Source organism: Bos taurus, chromosome 14 (assembly GCF_002263795.3).
Source record: "Bos taurus isolate L1 Dominette 01449 registration number 42190680 breed Hereford chromosome 14, ARS-UCD2.0, whole genome shotgun sequence".
NCBI classification, from domain to species: domain Eukaryota; kingdom Metazoa; phylum Chordata; class Mammalia; order Artiodactyla; family Bovidae; genus Bos; species Bos taurus.
In genome coordinates, this window is record NC_037341.1 from 16,304,729 (window position 1) to 16,330,717 (window position 25,989).

Below are 25,989 nucleotides of genomic sequence, written 5' to 3' on the forward strand. Positions count from 1 at the left end.
AGTTTATGCAGGCCCCAAGGCCTCAGAGTAGCCACATATATTTGTGCAGGCTGTCCACTGCACAACTCCAGTGTTCACAGTTACATAGATGACAACATGTATGGCCCCTCCTGAGTTGTGCAGTGCACAGTCCACACAACCTTACATGGCAGCCCTGCCTGAGGCCCTGAGCCATTACTCACAATCATGTAAACATTTGCAGTGAAGTGCTATGCAGAATACAGCATAGCTGGATCTGGGAGGCAGCCACCTAATGTATCACAGCATGGGCTCTGAAATCCAACAGCCTTCTTTATACACTGAGTGGCCTCAGACAAATTTTTAAACTTCTCTGGCAGATCAGCTTCAGTTCCTTTACCTACCTGTAAAGTGAGCACCAGTGTCTACCCACCAGCGTCGTTCTGAGGATTCAATGCAGTTTAAATATGAAGCACGTAATCAACTTTCTGTCCCATGGTAAGTGCTCAATAAACGTTAATTACTGTACATACGATTTTCCCTGAAGTCACACACAGACACCTAGAGACAAGCTCTTCAATGCTAATTAAAACTTGCATTCTTATTACCTCCATGTGGGTAGGAGGGGGGTAGTGGGGGGCGGAGGGAAGTGAGCCAGGGTAAAGATGAGTTCCTTGGGGCCAGACTGGATCATGGGTGCTCACTAAGATGCTGATGGCAGGGGAGGTGCCCACTGTGGAGGAGGTAAGCCTTCTTGTCTGCCCAGCATCTCTGAAGGATACCCCTCCCCTACGAGCAGCCGGGTGGTTCACATGGGCTGGCTCCCAGCCTCTGAGCTTCAGACAGTGCTGATCAGAATGCTCCTAGGTGGAGCGTTGCTTCAGGAAATGGGCAGGTGACCCAAGCCAGGTCAATCGTGTCATTGCTGGTACTTAGACTGGAATTTGAGGAATGATGCTCTTTTTTTTTTTTCTCAGATAATCAACTCAGAGGACAATGGAAGCTGGGAGGGGCCAATGGCTATCTTCGTCACTGATGAGAAAAGCCTGCCTGGTGCTGAAGCCAGTGCAGAGATGAACAAGAATGTGTAATGGGGCGAGGTGGGTGGGGTGGGGAAGAGACAGAGAGGCACAGGGCACCTCAAGTCATGCCCACAGCCCAAGAGCCACCCATGGACTTTCAACGCTCCTGAACCAAAACATTCCCTCTGCGCTTTCCTTTTTCCTTAAATTGATCTGAGTTTGCAGCCAAGTACCTTGGCTAATATGCTCAAGAAATATACCTGTTGGGGCAAGTCACAACTTCCCAGAGCCCTGGAGCATCTCCTGCATCCCAACTCTTCAACACTTGGACACTAAGCCAATGAGCAGGACCCAGAAGGCCCTCCAGTTTCTCTGTGCCCTAACAGACCCTCAAACACCTGGCCTCTCTCGGCCTAGCTCAGCCCAAAGGCATGTAGACTTTGCCAAGTCGTTTACTTTGCCTGGGAAACCCCCATGCAACCAGGGGCCCTTCCTGGTCGCTTGACTTCTCTTTTCTTTCTGCATTTGCTGGGAATGCTAACGAACAGTCCGGCAGGAACCGGAGACAGGCATAGCTCCTGCAGGGCATCCATATGGAAATCCATGGCTGCGGAAGAAAGAGGGAAAGGACCCCTTTCTTTCTCTGAGTGACAGCTGCGAGAACCTATAGTTCATTCCTTTCTCCCACAGCCCCATTCCACGCACAGCTTTCCGGTCTGAGTCCCTCCCTGCCATCCAGCTCTTGGCTCAGCTGCAAGCAAAAGACACTCCTGTAAATGTAACCTGGGGACTTTCCTGGTGGTCCAGTGATTGAGAATCTGCCTTACAATGCAGGGGACTTGGATTCGATCCCTGGTCTGGCAACTAAGATTCCACATGTATACACACCGCATCTACTGAGCCCACGTGCCTCAGAGAGAAGCCCATGTGCCGCAACTAACACCCCATGCAGGCAAATAAATAATGCATACAGTAATTACTCAAATGTAACCAGAAGCAGGGAATCCAGCATGGAGGAGGAGTTTAGAAGAAACAGCCATCCCCAGCCAGCTGAGGCCAGAATTAGAGCCCTTCTGAGTTGCCACAAGGAGCAAGGGAACTGAAGACGTTTACAAAACACCTGTGGAACTGCTTTGCTATTGCAAGTGTCTCGTTCCAAAATTCCCTGCCGATAGTGTGCCTGGTTGGCTCATGGGAGCAGCTGTGAGCATCCCCTCCCAGGTTTAAACATCTATTAATACCAGCCCTCCTTACCTTTCCCCAGGTAGATGGGGCAGGAGAGCTATAAGACCCATCTGGGCTCTGGTGTCGTTAAAGAAATTGGCACCCTCCTAGGTTATCCATTAAATGAGAAATTAATCCTCATAATCTTGACTTGTACTTTGACTAAAATTGCCTGTGAAGTCATCATAATCACTGCCACAATCATTGCTTCCCCTGTGCCAGACACTCCACTAAACCTAACGACAACCTACCAGGAGGTTTATTATCCCCGGTGTACAAGTTAGTTGCCCAGGAACTTGCTTACAAGAAGGTATGTGCCCCAGAAGAGCTCAATTCCAATGAATTAGTCAATAAATAAAATCTTCTGAGCAATTAACTCGAACAGCTGTCAACCTCTGACAGGTGGGTTCGTCCCTGCTCCCCATGGAGCACCACCACCTTTATTATATTCTTCCATGTGACTTGGTTCCAAGAAAAGTCACACGTTGGCACATCAGCTGAAGGCCACTGGAGTTTTAGAAAGACCCGGTTCTTAAAGAGAAAGAAGGTCGGGGATTAAATTCTGGCTCTGCCACTTAACTAGCTCTACACTTTTGAATAAGTTAACTCACCAAGCTGAGCTTCAGTTTGCCCACATGAAAAATGGAGCTCAGAATACCTCTCTCTCTGGGGTTGTGTAGGGATTTGAGATATCTGTAAAGTGCCTCACAGTGAGTATAAAGAAAGTGCCTGGTTTTATTAGTAGTTAGGTGCTATAATTGGTTGATCTGGAACAGAGTGATGGGCTTGATGAGTGGGAGGATGGTGAGAGCAGAGAACCCACTGAAAGAAGGCCCAGGAGAGGGGGCTGATGGGGACTGGATGGCCAGTGGGACGGGAGTCACCAGACAGCAAGGTGCAAGGGACAGAGAGGTTGCAGAGTGGAGCAGAAACTGTGCAAGAGATGAGTGCCATGGAAGACAAACGGCTCCACCGCCACCATGCCAAGGACGCCATGGCCTGGAGCCCAAGAGCTGGCTGGAGGCAGAACCCCCACAGGACCTGCCTTCCAGAAGGACCACTTGTCTAGATGCTGAGTAGAACCAAGACCCTTGAATCGACTTCCTGTGCAAAGGGGTGGAGCCTCAAGAAAGTTCACTTGCTCTTCCATTAACAGATAAACAGCCCCTCTGTCTCCCCCTTCCTCTTCCCCCCATCGCTCTCCCAGAGGCTGAGTGGAAACACTCCCCAGAGTGTTTCCTCCTCTCTCTGCAAAGCCATGGAAAGGAGACTTTTAAAAAGCAAATATTCAGCTTCATAAACATGTCATAAATCCATAACCAGTTCTCCACGTTCTTTGTGTTTTTATGCGGTGCATCTAATATCTATCTACCCCTTGACTCTGAGCCCACATTTCTGGGTCCAGGTTTCTAGGAAGTGTCTGTTCACAGGAGATTTTATTGCCATTTATTACTTTTGTGTGGACAGGGCAGTTGCTGCTTTTTTATTTATCTCCAAGAAAAATGCATTCCTTGTGGCACTCAGACAAAACATGATATTAGATATATTTTTTTCTTTTTCAGAAGAAGTTGCTTCTACTTCTGGTAAGAGATTGTCTAACCTGAATCTCCCAGAGGCCGCTTGCCTTCATGGTTTCAGGGTGGTTCTCCCTGCGTGGGAACCTACACCTATTTCCTTCTCTCAGAACAAATGTGCTTGAGACAAGCACCTCCTGATGCCCAGCAAGCTCCTTAAAAATTCTATCCATAAATAGGCATAAACCACCAAACGAGAGGGAAGCCAACTCGATTAACCAGTATTCAATCAACTGGAACTCTTGGTTAACCAAAACTTTGAATTTGACTTCAAAGGAAAAGACAAAGAACGTGGAGGAAAGAAGCTAATACCAGAGAGTTAGCTTTAGAAACAACCCCCTTCCATGGCACGTCCCTGCTGGTCCAGTGGTTAAGACTTTGCCTTGCAATGCAGGAGGTAAAGGTTTGATCCCTGGTTGGGGATCCTTGCCTCGTGGCCAAAAAAACAAAACATAAAACAAATAATACTGTATCAAATTCAATAAAGACTTTTTAAATGGTCCACATCAGAAAAGAAACCCCATTCCAGTAGCTGTGATTATTAATATTATATTATTACTACTTATGCTATCTAGAGAAGGAAATGGCAACCCACTGCAGTATTTTTGCCTGGGAAATCCCATGGACAGAGGAGCCCGGCGGGCCCCAGTCCACAGGTTTGCAGAGTCAGACACGACTGCGCGACTAACATTAATATTATAGCCAGTACTTACCAGGAGCTCACGGGGTGCCACATACCAGGCTAAGTAGTGCACACGTACTGTCTAATTCCATCCTCACAACAACCTTTGAAGAAGTACCCTCTTCATCCCCATTTTACAGATAGAAAGCTGAGGCTCAGCGTGGTTAAATTACTTGCCCAGTCACACAAGACTGCCCTTGAACCCAGGACTCTGATTCTAGAATCCACAAGCTTAACTACTCTAGGAAATAAGTAAATTCATTTCCAATATCTACACCTCCTACTAAAACTAAAAAGAGCCCATTGCCCCCTCTTTTTACAATCAAGGAAATGGATGTCCTCCAAAGCAGGAAGCCTGTAGGCACCCAGCCAGCCTGTAGACACCGACAGAGCCAGGTTGTGAAACAAGTTCAGCCCTCAGGACAGTACCCTGGGCTGCATATTCACAAAGATGGCACAGGGACTTCCCTGGTGGTCCAGTGGTTAGCACTTGGTGTCCCACTGTAGGGGGTGACTCAGGACTGATGACGTTACTCCCATTTCACAAGTGATGAGACTGAGGTACAAAGAGATTAAGCACTTGTTCAGGGTGTGCTAAATTTATGTACTATTTGTATAAAACTGCTTGCATGTATATTATCTTATTTGATGCCATAGCAAACTTCTGATTCACAAATATTTCATTTATTTTAATTTTTAATAAATTTGTTTTTTGCCACGCCGCATGGCTTGTGGGATTTTAGTTCTTCACTAGGGATCAGACCCGGGCCCCCTGCCATGGAAACATAGAGTCCTAACCACTGGATGGCCAGGGGAGTCCCAAATATTTTCTTATTTTTATCACTTCCATTTTAGAGATGGAGAACTGAAGTTTGTGTTGGCCCAACCACTTTTGAGCTATGTAAGCTCAAGCAAGCACTGAACCTCTTCCAGCCTAATTTCTATAAAATGGTCAGGGTGAACCAGACTCTCTCTGAATTCTCCCTGCTCCAGCCCCCAGCTGGAATATCCAAGGTGATAAAGAGAAATGGCCTTGTTCTCTGGAATGTCCTTTCCCTACGTCTGGCAAAGCTGAAGTCTCTTGGCTTTAATACAGGGAGGTTGGCACCTCCACAGTGGTTGTGAGCAACTATGTGGCTTAATTATCCACGTGCCCAAGGGCAGAGGAGAGGGAGTGCATTTTTACACTGATCTAATCAAAGCCCAAGAAGGCTGAGCACCAAAGAATTGATGCTTTTGAACGGTGGTGTTGGAGAAGACTCTTGACGGTCCCTTAGACAGCAAGGAGACCAAACCAGTCCATCCTAAAGGAAATCAACCCTGAATATTCATTGGAAGGACTGATGCTGAAGCTGAAGTTCCAGTAGTTGGCCAACTCATCAGAAAAGACCTTGATGCTGGGAAAGACTGAGGGCACGAGGAGAAGGGGGTGACAGAAAAAGAGATGGTTGGATGGCATCACTGACTGAATGGACATGACTGAACAAACTCCAGGAGATGGTGAAGGACAGGGAAGCCTGACATACTGCAGTCCATGGGGTCACAAAGAGCTGGACATGACTGAGCAACTGAAAAACAACAACAAATCAAATCCTGCTTCATTCAGCCTGAAGCCTCTAGGATCTTGTCACAATTCTGTCTAATGAACACCTGATGGATGGTCTGGGGCTGGCTTCCCCTGATGTGATGTTGAGGAAATGAGATAGGGAGTTCATCCATGAAAAGTCCTGGGGACATCACCCCAGGGAAGAGCCATATGGGAGACATGGCCACCAGGCCACGCCTCTCAAGGTCAGTGCAGCAGGGAACTCCCCCATCACATGGCATGATCAGAAGCTGAAGCCCGAGTGTTTTTCTGGGTATTTTTGTTTTGTTTTTTTCTTTTCTTAAGGCACTTCAGTTTACATTTAAAAGGGCACTGTGTTCTGGCAGGATTTACTTTTAAAATAAAAGGTAGGGAATAGATAAGAAATTAACAGACCTCTTGAGTACATGATGACCTGTCAAAGTTTTGACACCTGACATTTGGAGAGTGGGGAGTAGATGAGAAATAACACAGTAAGCTTTTCACTGACTCAAAAGGTTCGGAGAACTGGGCATTTTGTCAGAAGCTATCAAACAACTACAATGTATTCAATTTGGAGGGACTTAGCTTTCCACCTACTATTGGAATTTTTTTTTAATATGTTTTTTCTATCCAATTCTAAATCTTCCTATCCTAGAGAATTCCCCGCTGAGAGTTCCAGGGTAAGACAGAGCCCATCTTCACTACCGAAGCCTAAAAGATACTCACTTTCCCATCTTCCCATGCAGCTGTCACATTCAGTCAGCTGGGTCCATGAGCTTTCAATCAGAAACTGGTGGTGCAAAGAAGTAAGGTTAAGAGAAAGGCATTCTGGTGAGGCCAGCAGCAGAGTAGCAGTGTCTGATATCCAGGGACAGTGGTGGTGACTGCAGTGCATGGGGAATATGCTCTGCTCAGGGGAGGTCTCAGCAGTGTTCTTACTAGGCTGCTTCTCAGGCATGATTTTGGCCTTAGTCCTGGCTGCCTACCTTTGTTCCATCTCATTTTCTAAGCCTGGGTCGTCCTATAATTCTATGAGCTCCCCAATAGTCTGCCAATAAATTGTTTTTCTTCTTAAATCAGCCAGAGTTGATTTCTGTTGTTTATAATTAGGAACTCTGATGGATGTACTAGTTATGTGACTTGGACAAGTTACTTAATCTCTCAGACCCTTAGCTTTCCTATCTGTAAAGTGGGGATCATACTCCTATGTCTTTCATTTATTCACTCAGCAAATATGTAATTACTGGAAACCTGCTAGGGTCCAGGCACTGTTTAGCCCTCCTACACTTATAGACTTAAGAGTCTGATGGGAAAGACAGAGATTCACAAGTTTTCTTGTTAATCTAATAAATTAACAGAAATAATTTATTGCTGTTGTGGAAGATTTTATGAAAAATTCTTGGAAGCATAATTTATAAAAGCCCCCAAACAAGCCAAATGTATGTCAACTTGTGAATGGAGAAACAAAATGTGGCATATCCATACAATGGAATATTATTCGGCCATGAAAGAACTGAAGTATTGACATACACCAAAATGTGGATAACTTTGAAAACATCCTGAGTGAAAGAAGGCAAGCTACAAAAGACTACATATCGTATGATTTCATTTATATGAAACATCCAGAATAGGCAGAAAGTAGATTGTTGGTATCCAGGGGCTGGGGATCCAGGAGGGGAGATCGAGGGTGATTGTGAAAGGTGACAGTTTTCATTTACGGTGATAAAAATGCTCCAGAATTATATAGGTTATCAGTGGCGAGGGTTGCACAAATCTGTGACTCTACTAATAACTACTGAATTGTATAGTTCAAAAGGGTGAATTTTAGAGTAGGTGAACTCATCTCTAAAGAGGGCTCTCCCTCTTATTCTACTCCTCATCTCTGTCTTACCTTTGTCCCCTATCCTCTTTCTCTGCAAATGCAGATAGTTTTTCTCAACACTGTTGAGAAAGATAAGCCTCTGGTATTCCTAGATGCGCAGGCTTCTAGCTTAGCAGCCCCATCAGAAACAAATGCCCTCGCTCTCTCCAGGTCACTTGAAATCAGTTCTTGAAAGACCTTGATGGGCTCTGCTTAGTTCACATGACCATGGATAGGCTCATCACTGGGGGTGGGGGGAGGTATCAGTAAGGACTATGACTGGCTCAGCCTGGTTACCTGGAAACTCCTGCAGTGGGAGGTGGGCTCTGTTAGTCAGCCCCACCAGAACCCACATAAAGGGGGACGTCTTCCCCCAAAGGAAAGGAGTAACTGTTACCAAAAGAGGTGGGGATGGGATGGTATGCTTGATCATCTGTCCCGCTTCACCATGATCACTACGGAAACCAAGTCTGTTTTTTGATGCCAGATTAACCTCCCTAGACACAGTTAAGACCTAAAGAATGAGTAGCAACTAGTGAGATAAAATCCATACCTAAGGAAGAATGTTACAGGTGGAGGTAACAAATCACAGGTCATAATACAGTTGACTCTTGAACAACACAGGTTTGAACTGGGCGGGTAGAACTGCAGGTAAAAAGGCCAACTATGAAATTTTGCATCATCCTGCTCCATTCCGCCTGGGAGGTGAATCATTTCTTTATCCAGCGTATCCCATCCCTTAGTTCCCTAGTAGCTGTCTGGGTATGATCAGATCGACTGTCATGGTATTGCATGCTTGTGTTCCACGGACACTTACTTTACTTAATAATGGCCCCACACCCTGGCACATTACTGATGGGGTGCATATTGATTAAGCCTCTCTGGATGGCAATTGGGCAATCCCTGTCAAATTTAAAATTCCTACACTCTTTGATTTGGAAATTATCATCCCAGGAACCTAACCAATTAATATTTTGGTAAGTGGGGAAAAGGTGGGTATTCAGGTTAATTACCGTGACATGGTCAGAGCAAGGGATTGGAAACCAGCTGCCAATGGGGGGGTCAGTGAACTAGATTATAATGTTTCCACAATACAGTAAGGCTTGCTCAAGGAATAAAGGGCTTCACCTCCCTGGTGGCTCAGTGGTAAAGAATCTGCCTGCCACGCAGGAGCCGCAAGTTCGATCCCTGAGTTGGGAAGATCCCCGGGAGGAGGAAATGGCAACCCACTCCAGTATTCTTGCCTGGAGAATTCCATGGACAGAGGAGCCTGGTGGGCCACAGTCCATGGGGTTACAAAGAATCAGGACACGACTGAGTGACTTTCACTTTACTTTGTCCAGTGAAGTGAGGTTTGTCCTTCGAATGTTACCTCTTTTATGGAACCATCCATGATTTCCCCATAAAGAATACGTTCCTTCCTCCAACTGCGCCCCTTGACTATTTTGCACACATGTACCATATATGACATTTTATTACAATGGATCTGTCTCCCTAAATGATGATCATAATCTCAAACATTTATTAAGCATCGACTATGTGCTTGGTGCACGACAGATGTCTCGTTTAACTTTCACAGGAACCCCACATGGGTCCCTAGACTACAAGTGTTATTACTGCAGAGATCATCTGAGTATATGTTTGGGGGTTTTTCGTTTGGCTTAGGGGTTTTTTAATTTCACCTTGCTTTTGCTTTTGTTTTGTATGCTTTGGAGCATTTGTTTCTTTTCTGTGCATTTTTTCAGTCTTATTCTTCCAGTGCCTAGCATTGGCATAGCAACAAATAATTTTTAAACGAATAAATGTTAATATCACTTTCACCAATAAGGACACTCAAAAGTAAAGACTTGGTTGAACTTGTGCATGGCTCTCTCACTGTGCCCAACTGTGCTGGTGATTGAGGACAATCCCTCATTCATTTTTGTTTCACCAGTGTCAGGACTTTAAGGGGCATTCAGTAAGTACCACATAAAATCTTGGAGAAGGAATAAATGAATGTTTGGTTACTGCATACCCCATAAGATTATAACTTGATGACAACAAATCAAAAAAAGTAGAGTAACAGCTAAATTCTACCACAAGTCTATAGAAATCAACTTTCTCGTTTATGACATAGAAATGATGTAACTCACCATAAGAAATACTAGGAAGAAAATACATACATCTATGTAGCAAACAGACTCGTGGTTGCCAAGGGGAAGGGAGGAGAGGAGGGAAGGATGGCAGTTTGGGATTTGTCGATATAAACTATTATATCTACGACAGAATGAATAAGCAACAAGGAATACTGCCTAGCACAAGGATCTATATTCAGTATCCTCCAATAAACCATAATGGAAAAGAATATTTTTAAAATGAACATCTATGTGTGTATAACTGAATCACTGCTGAATAGTGGAGATTGGCACAACACTGTAAATCAATTGTACTTCAATTTAAAAAATAAAACTTAAAGAAAATATGTCTGCCTAACTTTCTTAGGTAAAAGAGACTTTTAAAATAGCCCTCCATCTCCTCTTATTTTATATGATTCCTGGCATGGCTGCATGTAAATCAAACATTTGTAGATCAAATTGATTTAAATATTGTAGAAACTCTTTTTCAAGAAATACTACTGGGAAAGTGAAGGCTGCTTCAATAAGATGAAAACATTCTGCTTCAATGAAATGAAATCAGCTCCCAATTTGTACCACACATGGGCCCAGCAGGTTACAAAACTCTGCTCCAATGGTTGAACATAAGCGGTTTTAATGAAGGCATAAGTTACAGAGGTGTAGATAGAGTTAAGGGAGCTTTCAAGAGACAAGGACAGCAGGAAGCTGTTGTTACCTCTGGGTCTTCAAGGGCAAGGAGAGAAAAGCAATTCTGCAGAATCCAATGAGAATTGAAATTAGGGCAGAGGAGCTGCCTGGCAGGAACCAGAGTCATAGAAGGCTTGGGCCAAAGTGCTGAAGCAAAGAGGAAGATATATTCTGACCTCTCTCCTCCCACCCTCTAATTTTTTTGCCCATAACTCCCATTGACCAAACCCAAATGGAAACCAGAGGGCAAGAGAGCCCAGATGAGGTGGTCTACAGGGCTTAGCCCTAAGCCTAGAGTGTGTGCATGTGTGATGAGTCACCCAAGTCGTGTCCAACTCTTTACAACCCTATGGACTGTAGCCCACCAGGCTCCTCTGTCCATGGGATTCTCCAGGCAAAAATACTGGAGTGGGTTGCCATGTCCTCTTCTAGGGGATCTTCCTAACCCAGGGATCGAACCCGGGTCTCTTAAGTCTCCCGCATTTGCATGTGGGTTCTTTACCACTAGCGCCAGCTGGGAAGACCTTAGGTCTAGAGAAGGACAGAAAATGATTGTGGGGAAGAGAAAGGGAGAGAGGCTGAGAGCCACCTGCCTGGGCCACCCTGTTGCATCCACTCAACATCCATCTTGTCCTTCACTCAGATGAAGAAACTCTCATCCCCAACATTATTGAGACACCAAGTCTCACAAACTGCCATATCATGGAAAAGAGATCTCAGAACAGTCACATTCTCACCTGGAACCTAACTTGTAACTCACCCTTTACCAGAGGTAGCAGAAAGACAAGCAGAAAAAGGAAACTGTACTTGATTAGATAAGACACCTACAGCAACTACCATCCACTCCTCAGTTGCTGATCAAGGAACCGAAATCAACAACCAAACTTCCTTTTTCCATTACCCAATCCACCTTCTCCCCACTCTCAGCACTGTAGAGGACTGGAGTTTTGTTTACTTGATAGATGAGTCAGCCTTTTATTTCCATAGGATTGGAGCCCTTAGTGACCCAATATTTACTGGGTTGTCATGGTTTTTCACTAACCATTGCTACTGTATGTGAGAGCACCAAGTGACCCAGTGAGTCTTCTGGGCTCTGGATGTGTTTTTTTCTTGGCTTTGTTGGGTGGCAGTAACCTACTTTTCCTTGATAATGAGGATCAGTCAATCTCTCCAGCCAACACAGTAATCTTCCGACTGCCTGTTGGTCCAGTGGAATGGTGGTGATGGTTTAGTCGTTAAGTCATGTCTGACTCTTGCAACGGCATGTGCTATAGCCTGCTGGGCTCCTCTGTCCATGGAACTCTCTAGGCAAGAATACTGGAGAGGGTTGGAATGCCCTCCTCCAGGGGATCTTCCCGACCCAGGAATCAAACCCACCTCTCCTGCTTTGGCAGCCAAATTCTTTACCACTTAGCACCACCTGGTAAGCCAGTGAGGCGCCTCAAATGGCCAGGGACACTTTCAGCTTCAGCTGTAATGCAACTGTGTCTGTGGTCCCTGGTAAAACCAGGACCTCCAAACCCGCCAACCCAAGATCTCAGGGATGAAAAGCCCCAAAACACTCTAAGCGCGTTGTTAGGTATAATAATCTAAAAACAAGATGAAGGTACTCCCACCTCCCCCTGGGTTCCAAGACCTTGTATTCTGAATCTGGCAGAACACCATATATATTTACTCTATTTCTTAGGACAGGAGACTCAAACCTTTAGGACATTATTTCCCAGCGGTCTTTAGGTCATTCTATGATTCTATCAAGCCTCTGAGTGATGGGCCACACAGTCATATCAGCTAATTTTGTCAACAAGAGGCCAGTGCTATATTTCCCCTGCTGTAAACTGAGTTCCTCGGTTATTTAGGGGTGAGATGGTATGGGACACCAAGACAATTGAGGCCCCCTCCCCGAGTCCACGTGGCAGCTGTGTTACAAACCAGTCAGCTATGGTCTCAACTCTCCTTTACATGGAAGAATTTTCTTCCTAAGGTCTAGTATCCTACTCTCTGTTTTATTCTTCCTGTTGGTTTCACATAAACTTCAGAAGGCAGAATGGTGTCATAGGAAGAGCATAAGTTTTGGGGTCAAAAGACCCAGATTCAGATCCCAATTCGGCCTCTTATAAGCTGTGCAAGTCTAACTATACAATTTCTTTGTGAATAAAATCAGGATATTACACTTACTTTGCAATTTTCAGGGTGAATTAAATAAACTAATGTAGATGAAAAGTCAGGCACACAATACACATTCAATAGACGGTCCTCCCCCTCTTCTGTCTTCAAGCTAAATCCCACACCTGAAACATCAATTTTAGAAGTTGTTTATAACAAAATGTATACTTTAAGGAAACTTATAAAATATCACCCACTGAATTTTCTCTGCCTCAGTCTTGCTGCCCTGATGATGCACATGGCATGGATTTACAAGAAAAACCTACAGCTTTCGGCTTTTCAATTCTTCATCTTTTTCTTTCACACATGGCCAGCTCAGCATTCTTCTCTGTCTCAATGTTTCTAAATCTGCCAGTTTTGTGCAAACCAAAATCCCCTGTCTGGGCTTGAGTCCAGTTTTCTCAGCAGATGATTTCTTTTGGTAAGCCCTAATACTTACAAATCATCCTCTGGTCTAACTCAACCCTTGGCCCCAGTTTACACGTAAGCACATGAGACTACAGGGCTTAAAGGAGTGCAGGGTGGAGGGGAGGGTGTGTGTGTGTGTGTGTGTGTGTGTGTGTGTGTGTGTGTGTGAGACCCAGTGTTTGAATACCTTTCCTACATGGGAGTTCCATACTGTGAAGATTGTTGTTTGCAAGCAACAGAAATCAACCCTGTTGATTTCTCTTGAACACAAGATTTTATTGGAAGACCATCAGAGTCGATAGCATCAGCAAGAGACTGAAAAAACAGGTGTGGAAAATAGGTGGAAACCGAGGGAGCCCAAGGACTATGGCAGCACCCCTCCAGTGATGCTAGCCAGGAATGTCTTCCAACAAGAAACCACCAACTTCCTTCCATCGTTCTCCTGGGAGTGTTTGTAATCAGTCAAGTCTAAGTCACATGTCTGTCCCTGACCCGACCACAGCAGGGAGCAAGAAAATCTGGTCCCCTCAGGTCCTATATTTGGAAATAAGCACTACCTCCCACCAAGACACAATGGGGTATCCCCCCCTAAATCAGGATGCTAGCAGGAGGGTGCTACTAACCAGATGGTAAACACATACACACAACAAATTTTCAACACACATGCATTCACACATGCATTGGTTTTAGGCATTTTATAATTCTTGGCTTATTTGTTTAAAAGAAAGTTTGTTAGAACTTATTTATAGTGAGAAATAGCTCTATATATATTTGTAACATTTTTCACAGCCTGTGAAGAGGGAGCTTTTCATTTCATGGTTCAAGGCTGTGTGCTGCAACCACTGGCAGAGAAGAGCCATCTCATATGGACCAGATAGGGGAGGGCAAAAGAGAAGAGCCCCTCTGGATGTTGTTCCAAAGAGAGTTCCTGCCTCCTTCTGGGCAGGTCTGGGCAAGTAGGAAAAGGTCCTTTCAGCAACACAGGCAATCTCCCCTACCCACCTCCAGACAGAGAAAACACAGAGTTTGTTCTGTTCTCGACTTTAAACCAGTGAAAGTGAGGCCTCATTCAAACAATGAGACTCTAGTCTTCAGCCTCCCATCCAAGCATTCACTTTTCCTTTCACCTAGGCTAGAATCTTGAAAGCCCTCCTTGGCACTTCCGTCTTCATCCTTTGCATCTAATCAATTGCCAAATCCTGCAGTGTCTACCTCCTACACGCATCTCAAGTCCATCCCCTCCTCATTGCCCCAGCTGCCTCTCTCCTGGCTCTGACGCTCATCAGCTGCTGCCTGGAGACATCCTCCTACCTTGTCCCCTGTCGCCTGTCCCACGTGCTTCTCCGTTAATCCCTCTGACACCCAAGAGATACGTACCTACAGCACCATCAACCATGAGATTCCCCTGCTGACAGCTCTTCCCTGGCTCCCACCGCTTAGAGCAAGCCCAGGCTTTCCAACAGTCCTCACTGAGCTCTCTGCCATGTCCCCCAACCCCAAGCCCTCCATCCCCAGCTCTCCTCACTCCCTGCTTCAAGGTCTGAACTTTGCTGCACCCAGTGCCATTCCCCTCCTCTTGTCATTGGCCTGTCTCCCCCACCTACATAGCCACCCCACTCCCATCTTTATCTCCTTTTGCTTCATCAGCTCTTTGTTGTTGTTTAGTCGCTAAGTCATGTCCAACTCTTTGGCGACCCCAAGGACTGTAGCCCAGCAGGCTCCTGTCCATGGGATTTCCCAGGCAAGAATACTGGAGTGGGTTGCCATTCCCTTCTGCAGGGGATCTTCCCAACCCAGGGATCAGACTTGCATCTCCTGCACTGGCAGGTGGATTCTTTACCACTGAGCCACTAGGGAATTCCCATTTTAAGACTCAGCCCAGGAGCAACTCCAGGAAGCCTCGCCTGACCATCCCAGGTTGGCTTTGGTGCTTTATCCCTCCCTGTGGATGTCCCAATGACTTCCATGCAAACCTCAATCACTGCACATATCACACAGTTTTAGGAGTGTATTTTTATGTGTCTCTCTTTCCCTATGGCCTATACTCCCTCTGAGAGTAAATGGTCATCTCTGTGTTCTCTAAGCTGCTTTAGATAGAAAAGATATGATGTGTCCTTGCTGAGACAATGAATTAATGACATTCTATAATAAATTCTACAGCCTGTAAGATGATCAAAAAACAGAATAAAGATAACCACTCCTTTTACTTAGTTGATAGAAGAAACAATCTAATTTACATACCATCTCTTTAATAAACACACCATTTGAAGACATTTAGCAAAAGCTTTTATGGAATACCATTTTTAGCAAAGCAGATGTTTAAAAGACTAAATTATTTCTTAAATTACTATCAACAGTAAATCCTGGTTGAAAATAGTATGTCTCTTAAGGGACTGAATTTCTCAGGCAGTAGTCAAAATGGGAAAGATGAACATTTTGTACTTCCTTTAAAATTACCTTCTTCTTCCTGAAATGAATGTACTGTTGTTTAAAAGAAATCATGGGTTCATTTTATTTTTATCGAATCACCTGAGGCAAACAGTAAAACAGTTTTCAGTTCAGAGACCACAGTTCTAGGCTATGACTTAGCAATTCAATTGTACATACACAGAGACCTCCTATGCACCAGGCATCGGGCACACATCAGAGAAGAAAATTCACTTACAGACTCTGGGGAAAACCATGGCTAAGACAGGCAGAAATAGACAACTGACTCAAGAAAAAGCACAGCAGAGAATTGTTTTCCTATTTCCCAGTGAAAATTTGTAATGATTGTTATCGATCACCCTTCAACCAATGATGTCATAGAACTGTATAACCATGTCTATTCCACGTATGTGTTCACAAATGTGAAAAACTGAACACCAAACAGGTTAAGTGACTTCTCCAGGACTTGACAAATCAGTAGCTGACTCATATGAGGAAACACATTCACCATAATTCATAAACCCCTTCTCCAATCACTAGGGTTGACAAATCCAAACATGCATTGATTACAATTTGTCAAAATATAACAAGCTGTACATTTGCATTCAGTCTGATGGTCAAGTAAGGACTTACAAGGCACTTGATTTTTCAAATCTGCTGTTTCTCCAGAAGCCTAACTTTGAAGAGGAGTCTCTTTAAGGGTTCAAATACCTGTGACCGTTTTCCTTCTATTCTTTGGACCAAACTCACTGATGAAACTCTTGATAAAATCCAATCATTGGAATGTGCAAAGCAAAGGTTTGAATTTTGCTTCAAATGTTACTTTTCTCGGGGACAGTGGTCAGTACGAAAGGTTAATGGAATATTCTGACCCTATTGGCTTGGCATCATGTTTCTCGGTTCCCAGGACCGCTACTAACTAGTTCTGTGTTCCTGAGTGACTTTCTTTTCTTTGGAAGTGGACTCGGTAACCTCTAAAAGTTGGTTCTCATTTTTATCAGCAGACTTTCAAGTAAGTGGTTAACATACCCGAGCATTAGTCTCTTCATCTGGGTCATTAGTTTCTTCACCTTCATCTGGATTCACGGAATAAATCACATACCTCACAAAGTTATGTGAACATGAGTGCTGATAAGTAAGTAAACCACAAGACACAAAGCCTAGGCAAATTTTAGTTTGAGCTACTTTTGCATAGGAGAAATCTCAGAACTCAGATTTGCTATTCAACCATTCAAGATACTATTTGAAGAATTATAGACAGTTTTAGCCAATTTCAAGCACTCATACTGTATTTAAAGCTTTATATCCATTACAAATGTAACATAAAACTTTAATATAACAAAATTGAACATTCACATATTTTAAATCTATGAATTTTTTAAAAAGACATTAGAAGTCTGGGCTGTTGGTGTAAATGTTGCAGTTTTATTTATTTCCCTATATTATACAAAAGTTAGTAGTTTTGTCTCCAGATCCTTTCTGCTACTTATCAAGAGAAAAAAAAGAATTTTCATTAAAGTTGACCTATAAAAGAAGGATTATAGCAAAATGTCCTTGACCCTCTCTCAGAAACAGAACCAAGCCCCTATTTGAAGAATAGCAAATGATTCTCATTAAAGTAATGAGAATATTTGCAGTGACATGTGTCCGACCAACTTTAATTTTGTTGGCAGGACTCCTGGAAGCCAGGGACCCAGAAATAACACACAGCTGGCAGTTCCTGCTCAAACACACCTAGCAGACATATTTCACACTGTTTCAAGGATGCCCTACCCTACACAGCCAAGGCACAAGGTCATATGCAAATTTCTGTAGCATTAAACATACAATCCTCATGACAACACTAGCAGGTTGAAAATACACTAACTCCTCCTTTATAAAATTTACTCTAACTTGAACAGGCTGAGCCAACAAACTTGTTGATTCCAGCCCCCGCCCAACCCAACAAGCTATTTTTAACTCACAATTACTGCTGATAAGTATTTTTCACACACACACACAAAAACACCCTTTTAGAAAGAGAAACTATGAAAAATCAAAATATCATTACATTTCAGGGAGAAGAAGTCAGTCCCTCGGTCAAAGCTATAAAAAGATGTCATTTTTAATTAGAAACATATTTATCATATTTATTATACTTACCAAGTTTTTCACAGTTCTCTCTACAAACAGTTTCTCTAAACAGCCTTACATGGTAGTAATCAGCCTACAACTGTGCCAGGTTTAACTTTGAAAACGCAGTCTTTGGAACAAGAATAAGGCCCACTTCCAGAGTTCAAGTGCAATAAATAATTACTAACAATATGTAAACTTTCATTTCATTGTACAGTTTGCTCCAATAGACACATTGTCTCATATCTGGAAAATAGCTAAGTGAGCTGTGCTCTGTGTCCTCAACACTTAAAATTTGGTAGGGAAATGGCATAAATGCACTTAAGCAAATTTTGCATGAAAATAATAATAACTACTACTGATGGTAGCACTATTATATGTACTTTATACACATTACTTCAATAAATCCTCACAATACCCTCTGAAGTAGGTACTGTCATCATTCCCATTTCACAAATGAGGAAAGAGTAGCACAGAGAGGTTAAGTAACTTGCCCAAGGTCACACAGCCATTTCAGGAGGGAACTATGATTTGAATCCAGTCAATCTGGCTCCAGTTGGAATTGAAGTTAGATTCAAAAGCAGAGACATTACTTTGCCAACAAAGGTCCTTCTAGTTAAGGCTATGGTTTTTCCTGTGGTCATGTATGGATGCGAGAGTTGGACTGTGAAGAAGGCTGAGCGCCAAAGAATTGATGCTTTTGAACTGTGGTGTTGGAGAAGACTCTTGAGAGTCCCTTGGACTGCAAGGAGATCCAACCAGTCCATTCTGAAGGAGATCAGCCCTGGCATTTCTTTGGAAGGAATGATGCTAAAGCTGAAACTCCAGTACTTTGGCCACCTCATGCAAAGAGTTGACTCATTGGAAAAGACTCTGATGCTGGGAGGGATTGTGGGCAGGAGGAGAAGGGGACGACAGAGGATGAGATGGCTGGATGGCATCACTGACTCGATGGACGTGAGTCTGAGTGAACTCCAGGAGTTGGTGATGGACAGGGAGGCCTGGCGTGCTGCGATTCATGGGGTCACAAAGAGTCGGACACAACTGAGCCACTGAACTGAACTGAACTGGGTACTAGCCTGGGTTCCACCACATACTAGCTGGGTTACCCCAGACAGGCTATTTAACTCTTCTGAGCCTCAGTTTCCTCATCTATAAAATGGGAATAATGGTACCTAGCTCACAGGCTTTTGTGAGGATTGTTAAACAGGATTACATTTGCGAAGTTCTTGGCACACTATCTTCAGTATGGCTAGTATCTGCCATCAAGGTAACAAGCGCATGAAAACATCATTTTGAGGGAAGCCACCACCTTCTCTATTTGCCTCACCAACTGGTAAGGCATCACTGTTGGAGAATTCAGATATGCAGGGCAGGACTAGGGAATGTTACCCTCCCACCTCCTTGTTCTGTCATGTCCTTAGAAATAATAAGGTGTCAGCAGGTAAAGACGTGGCACTACCAGCATCCCAGGGTTAGCTCAACATTCACTGTGTTATTTATGGTTTATCTGTTATGTACCAAGCACTATGCTAGGCACTGTGATGACACAGCCCTGCCAACAAGGAGCTCTCAGCCTCATAGGGGAGAAACACAGATAAATAACCGAATACCCAGCGTGTGATCTGATCAGTCTGTTGCACAAAGCTGTTCAGCAAAGGCAGAGGCTCAGTATCTGTGCAGTGGAACTCAGCCACGGTACCTGCATTGTGTGAACTGCTCAAGCCCCTAGGCCATGCTTCTAGGCCATGCTCCTGCCCAGACTGGGCCTTGGGAAATTCTCAGAGTATCCTTCTGCTTCTGTATCTTGAGTCCACAGGCATCACACTGACATTTTGTCTTTGTGGTTCTCAACTGCTCAGTCATGACAAGGATTCCAACTCCACAGCCTTTGCAGAGTCAAGGTAATTGGTCTAGACGTGGCCGAGTACATTCTTTATCTTGAAGGGCTCACAGCATTACAAGGCTTCCTGGTTGGAAACCATGTGTTGGAAAAAGTGTCAAGTTGGATTTTAAATGGTGTGGGAAATCTAAAGCAGTCACTCAGACATTAGTAATGGCAGAGCTAAGATATGATAGTCACAGAAGGAGAAAGCCAAAGGACTAGAGACAAACACTGAAGCTTCCTGAGATTAGTTCTTAGCCAAAAAGTCAAGGACCCCAAAATTGTGATTTCCTACTTATGCTTAAATTTTTTAAGTTAAAACTTCCATAGAGTTTTATCTACTCAACCCTAGTCAGCAACTGACACAAGAATTCTGTGTAATAAGAGACCACAATAATCACAGTGGCATTCAAAAATAAATATTTATTTCTTGCTACCATATCTGTGGGACAAGTGGGGTTGTCTGTTCCACGTGTTGCATTCTAGGACCCAGGCTTGAGAAGCAGTGGCTACTCTGAGTATTCTCTTGTCATGGTTTTGGTAGAAGTACAAGAAGACAAGCCCAATCAGACAAACACACACATGATATCCTCTGCTCGCATCACATCCCCTGGCATCCCACTGGCCAAAGCAAGCTACATGGCCAGAATCAGTGTTAAGAATAAGGGAAGTACTGAGTTCATATTACAAAGCTACAATAATCAAAACGGCATGATACTAGCGCAGTAACAGACACCTAGATCAATGGAGCAGTATAGAGAGCCCAGAAATAAATCTACGGTCAATTAATCTACAAACGAAGGGAGCAATAATATACACTGGAAAAAAGAGTCTCTTCAATAATAGGTGGTGCTGGGAAAACTGGATAGCCACATGTAAAAGGAAGAGATTAGAACATTTTCTCATACCATACACAAAAATGAGTTCAAAATTAGAGACATGAATGTAAACTCTGAAACCATAAAACTCCTAGAAGGGAGCATGGACAGAACACTCTTTGACATAAATGGTAGCAAGATTGTTTGTATCTATCTCCTAAGGCAAAAGAAATAAAAGCAAAAATAAACAAATGAGACCTAATTAAACTTAAAAACTTTTTCCCAGCAAAGAAAATCATCAACAAAATGAAAAGACAACCTACTGAACAAGGGAAAATATTTGCAAATGATACTATTGACAAGGAGTTAATACCCAAATTATGTAAACAGTTTATACAACTCAAATATCAGAAAAACAAACAATGTGATTAAAAAAAAAACAAAACAGGCAGAAGATCTGAGTAGACATTTTTCCAAAGAAGACATACAGATAGTTAACAGGCACATGAAAAGATACTCAACATCACTAATTATTAGAGAAATGCAAATAAAAACAAAAATAAGATATCACTCACACCTATCAGAATGGCTATTATCAAAAAGTCTAAAATAACAAATGTTGATGACGATATGGATGTACACTGTTAGTGGGGATGTAAACTAGTACTAGTACTAGTACTAGAAAACAATACGGAAGTTCCTCAAAACACTAAAAATAAGAGTTACCCTATGATCCAGCAATCCCACTCCTGGCAATATATCCAAAATAAATGAAAACACTAATTTGAAAACATACATGCACCCCAATGTTCATAGCAGCCCTATTTACAATAGTCAAGATATGGAAGCAACAGAAGTATCCATCAGCAGACAAGTGGATAAAGAAGGTGTGGTGTATATACACAATGCAATACTACTCAGTCATAAAAAAGGAACAAAAATCTGCCATGTGCAGCTATGCGGATGGACCCAGAAGATAGTATGCTTAGTGAAATTAGTCAGGCAGAGAAACACAAATATTTTATCATTTATATGTGGAATCTAAAAAATAAAAATGAATATAGCAAAACAGAAAGAGACAAAACAGAGGGAACAAAGTAACGGATAATAGTGGGGAGAGGGGCTAGATAGGAGTCAAGGATTAAGAGATAGAAACTACTATGTACAAAATAGATATTCAACAAGGATATATTGTACAGCACAGGGAACTATAGCCATTATTTTGTAATAACTTTAAATGGAGTATAATCTATAAAAATACTGAATCATTATGCTCTACACCTGAAACTAATATAATATTGTAAGTCAACTATATTTCAACTTTTAAAAAAGAATCAGGGAATTACATATTATTAAGAGGCCGTGTGCCACGTGAGGGCATTACACAATCAAAGGGAAAAGAACTGGTAACAATAATCCCATTTAAAATACTTTCTAAACAATCCTGAAAGGTAGACATTTATAGGCTCTATTCTTTCCTGACAGCTGAGAAAACTGAGCCTCCAGAATTTGTCATTCATCCAGGTCAGACAGACAATACGTTGCTCTAGCAGAATTAGAATTCAAATCTTCTGCCTTCTGTAGTTTCTACAGAGCTATAGCTCATGTGAAACTGGCACGCATTTTTAATAATCACATCCCTTAATTATGCTCCCTTGCAGGTATCAGCTCTCCCCAACAAAGGCCAGACCCAACACCATCTCATCTATGAGCCAGAACATAGTGACTATCATTTGTTTGGGACCTTCTTTAGTGTTTTTACAAGCTATTTTTACTATTACTACACTAATAAATTATTTATGGTGGAAAACCTGAATCAGAAAACTCTGGCTACTTGAAAACAGACTTTATTAAAAACATCTCCTTTCCCCTCCAACATGTACCCCTCCCAAGACACACGCAATTTGTCTACTCTGAGCCTTCAAGATAGCAAGAGTTGGTGGCTGCAGAGGAGGGATTGTGGAGGTATCAGGGAATCAAGCAGAAGCTAACTCTTGAGCATGGAGATTTTACTTTGCTGTGACCACTCTTTGCAATCCAGTCACCAAACGGAACAGATCATAAAGCACCATAACTAGAAGTCATGAAGAGCAAGATGATAGCCTGAGGTCAGCAGCCTCCCATATGCATTCACCTACTCATACGACAAATAGTTATGGAAGGCCGTCTCCAAGCCTGGCAAAGTGCTGGAGCTGGGATGCTCCCCAAACAAGACGCTGGAGCTCCCCCGGAGTTTACATTCTGCAGAGAGTGGTAAAACTTATTACCAAAAAGCAAACAGGGTGATTTCAGACTGTACAGTGGGTTGTGAAGAAACAAGCCTTGTGACCCTGGCTAAGTCATAGGCTTAACCTTTCTCAGGGGCTGGATCGCTGCCAGACTGGACCCCCTGCTCGCGGTTAGGAGGATTAGGTGAATAAACTGAGGTCTGTGAGGGTCTAGGACTCCGGAGGCATTGCCTCCTCACTGTGGGCTTTGACCGAACTTCCTTCAGTCCCCTTCAGTCGGGCGGAGGGGCTTTCTGGAAACTCTTACCAAAACTAAAACAAAACTCCTGGCCTGATTCTTCCCGGAGGAGGGCCTAATAGCCCAGAGGATACCAAACAGCAAGGAAGGGGAAGGGGCTTAGAGGTTCTTCAGAACAAAAGCCCAGGCCCCGACGCCCTAGAGGGAGGCTCGGACAGCGAGCGGAGCTAGGACTTGTCTAACCTGCTCCCAGACTGCGCTGTGCGGGGCCGGGCGCCGCAGCAGCCAGGGCGCGCAGAGTGGGTAGGGGACGGTCCCTGCTCTCCACTCCCACCGCCCGGGGACCAGCCGCCGCCCGGCCTCCTCCTCCTTCCTTTGCCACCCGGGGGACAGGTCTGACAGCAGACTCTTCAACAGTTCGAAGGCAGAGGGAGGAGTTCCTCCTCCCCATCCCCGCCTCACGGCGGATCCCTTCCTCCACCGAGGAGATCGAGGTCTAGGCAGTGAGAGAGGCCAGGAGGCTGCACCCCGCTACCCGGCTCCGGGCTGCGCAGTGCCGGGTCAGCTCCCGCAAGGCCGCTTGGAACCGCGGGGCTCGACTGTCACAGCTCGGGGCTGGGAGGCGGGGAGCCTCCTTTCCCCCCACCCCGAATCCGCAGCGATCCAGACGCCGCCCGGGCCTAGTCCTCCCCGCACCTCGCCAGGCCGGGAGCTGCAGGAGGACTGGGTGCAGTTTCCCCGAGCGCCCTGCCTCGCGCTCGAGCCGCAGCAGCTGCGCTCTTTGCGTGCGGGAAGGGGGCGCAGAGGGGCCCGGGGCGGAGAGGGCAGTGGGAGCCTCGGCCCCGCAGCGCGGCTTCAAGTTTCCATCGGCGAGCGGTTGTGCAACAGCCAGAAGAGCTGGAGCCGCGGGCGCCGCGGAAAACAAGTCGAGCCTATAAACAAAGCCACGTGGCCTCCGGGCTGGAGGGGCCGGGCTAAGAGCAGGCGGCTCTTCCGGCAACAAAGAGCCGCGGCCGGCGGCCCAAGATAAATACGGCGGCCCGGACCGCAGCGCTGCACTGCAGCGAGCTTCGCGCGCCCCGCGACCCTCTACCGTGCGTTCCGCGAGCGCCGGCACCTCGCTCCGCACCCCCGGATCCCGCAGCCGCTCCCTCACCGGCCCCCAAGTACCCCCGAGCAGCCGCCCAGGGCAGGCGCGCCCCCGAGGCCGCCAGGCAGGTCCCCGTCCATCAGTCCGTCGCGCCCATCCGTCGCATCCCTCGGCAGTGCCATGCCATTCCTCGGGCAGGACTGGCGGTCGCCGGGGCAGAGCTGGGTGAAGACAGCGGATGGCTGGAAACGCTTCCTGGACGAGAAGAGCGGCAGCTTCGTGAGCGACCTCGGCAGGTGAGGGGGTCGCCACCAACTTCAGCTGCGGTGGACAGACTCTGGCTGGCCTCTCGGAGTCGGGGGCGGGTGAATGGGACGCAGGCAGGCCGGAACAGGGTGAGGAGGGAGCCCCGGACCAGAAGGATGGAAGTGACTTATCCCGGGTTTCTGCAGAGATGTCGCCAGAGCACCAGTGTTTGGTTTCTCTTATTGTTCAAGGTCAGCGTCTCCAAGTGGGCACTTCTTACAGAATCCTGGTCCCTCTGAGAAACTGATCTTATCCCCAAACGCTAAAACTTAGACCCAACTTCAAGGGTCCACTGCCTTAAAGGACACCAGCGTCGTGCGATTTGCGTGGGGGGTGGGGGTGGGGGGTGAACGCCGGCGAGTGGGTCGCATGACCTTCACCCTGGGGTGGACCCTGGGGTGGCGGGGCTCTGAGCACAAGTCTGAGACAGGATTGGACACGGGTCCTGCCCGCCGCGCCTCCAGGCTCTTCCCACGCACAGACGACCACAGAGTGGGCAGGGAGGATGAGTAACCAGGAAGGGGCGACCAGATGGTCCCTGGGGCATCCGTGCTGGCAGAGCGACGGTAAAGACCCGAGGAGGCAGAGCTGCGGAGGAGGGGAGGGAGGCGGGCTGAGAACCCCACAAGCCCTCGGCCTGTGGGAGGACCGCGTCTTTGCACCTGTTTCCTCAGGGGCCCTTTCCGTCGTTTTCTTTGAGTAGTGCGTGCGCCCCCATTTCAAGTGATGCCCATCCCCTGCAGAAAGTCCACCTGGCTTGGGTGAGCCTCTGGAGTCAAGTTCCACCTGAACTGTCAGTGTGGTGGAAAATCTGAGTTTCCGAGGAGCCTGATGCCCCACCTCCACCCCGTTTAATAACACAGAAGCAGCGACTCAGGAGTTAGACGGCCTGGAGTCTGTCAGCCCTCATCACCACAGTTGGCATCCACATCGCTGCCATTTGGCCCAGAGGGGATCAGTGCAACCTGCTCACCCTTGGGTGACTTAACCCGTGGCCTTTGGTGAAAACCACTGCTCCCCACCCCCAGCCCTTACACTGACCTCGGTGGAGAATCCTGTAGGAGGGCCAGCTTCCACTCAGGTTTACCAGTGGTTGTTTGGCTGAGCCCCTGGCACTCAATTTTACAAAAACTATCAAGGAAATACGGTTATTTCAGCGTCCTGACCTCCAGGGCCCCGCACCTGTTTGTGATTTGTGAAGCATCACTTTTTGTTTTCCAGTGGAAAAAAATAAAAGTAATTAGTCTTGGGGGTCTGCCAGGGAAGACGAGAGCACATTGACCTTTACTTTAAAGACACTTTGAGGTCGTCCCTGGGGAGTTTGGGGAGCACTCTAAAGAAATCTTACTTATAGAAACTCAGAAAATTTACGGAAAAATAAAAAGACCAACTGCTGTCTCTAGACTCTTTTAGGGACTCTAGTTGCCTATTTGGCCTAAATTTTTCTCCCTGGACTAAAAGCTTCTTTTTTAGTATAGTAGGAATGGAAGCTTCTTTCCTTCCTTCCTTCCTCCCTTCCTCCTCATTCCTAAGAAGTGAGGATCTAATATTTTGGACTTTATTTTGAGGTGATAGTTTGGATTCTTCTAGGGAGCTGCAGCCATGGTCTGCTTAGCTGTGTCCCA

At 45.2% G+C, this 25,989-nt stretch overlaps 1 protein-coding gene across 1 annotated transcript in view; it reads left to right on the forward strand.

Annotated features, from left to right (window-relative positions):
• Window positions 1–1,465: 1,465 nt before the first annotated feature.
• FBXO32 (F-box protein 32) overlaps window positions 1,466–25,989 on the forward strand; it is a gene marked incomplete at its 5' end in the record, with an annotated part of 54,868 nt that continues 30,344 nt past the window's right edge. Inside the window, 3 exon segments of the mRNA NM_001046155.1 lie at window positions 1,466–1,476; window positions 12,580–12,605; window positions 24,221–24,354. Coding sequence (NP_001039620.1) covers window positions 24,239–24,354 — 116 coding nt within the window.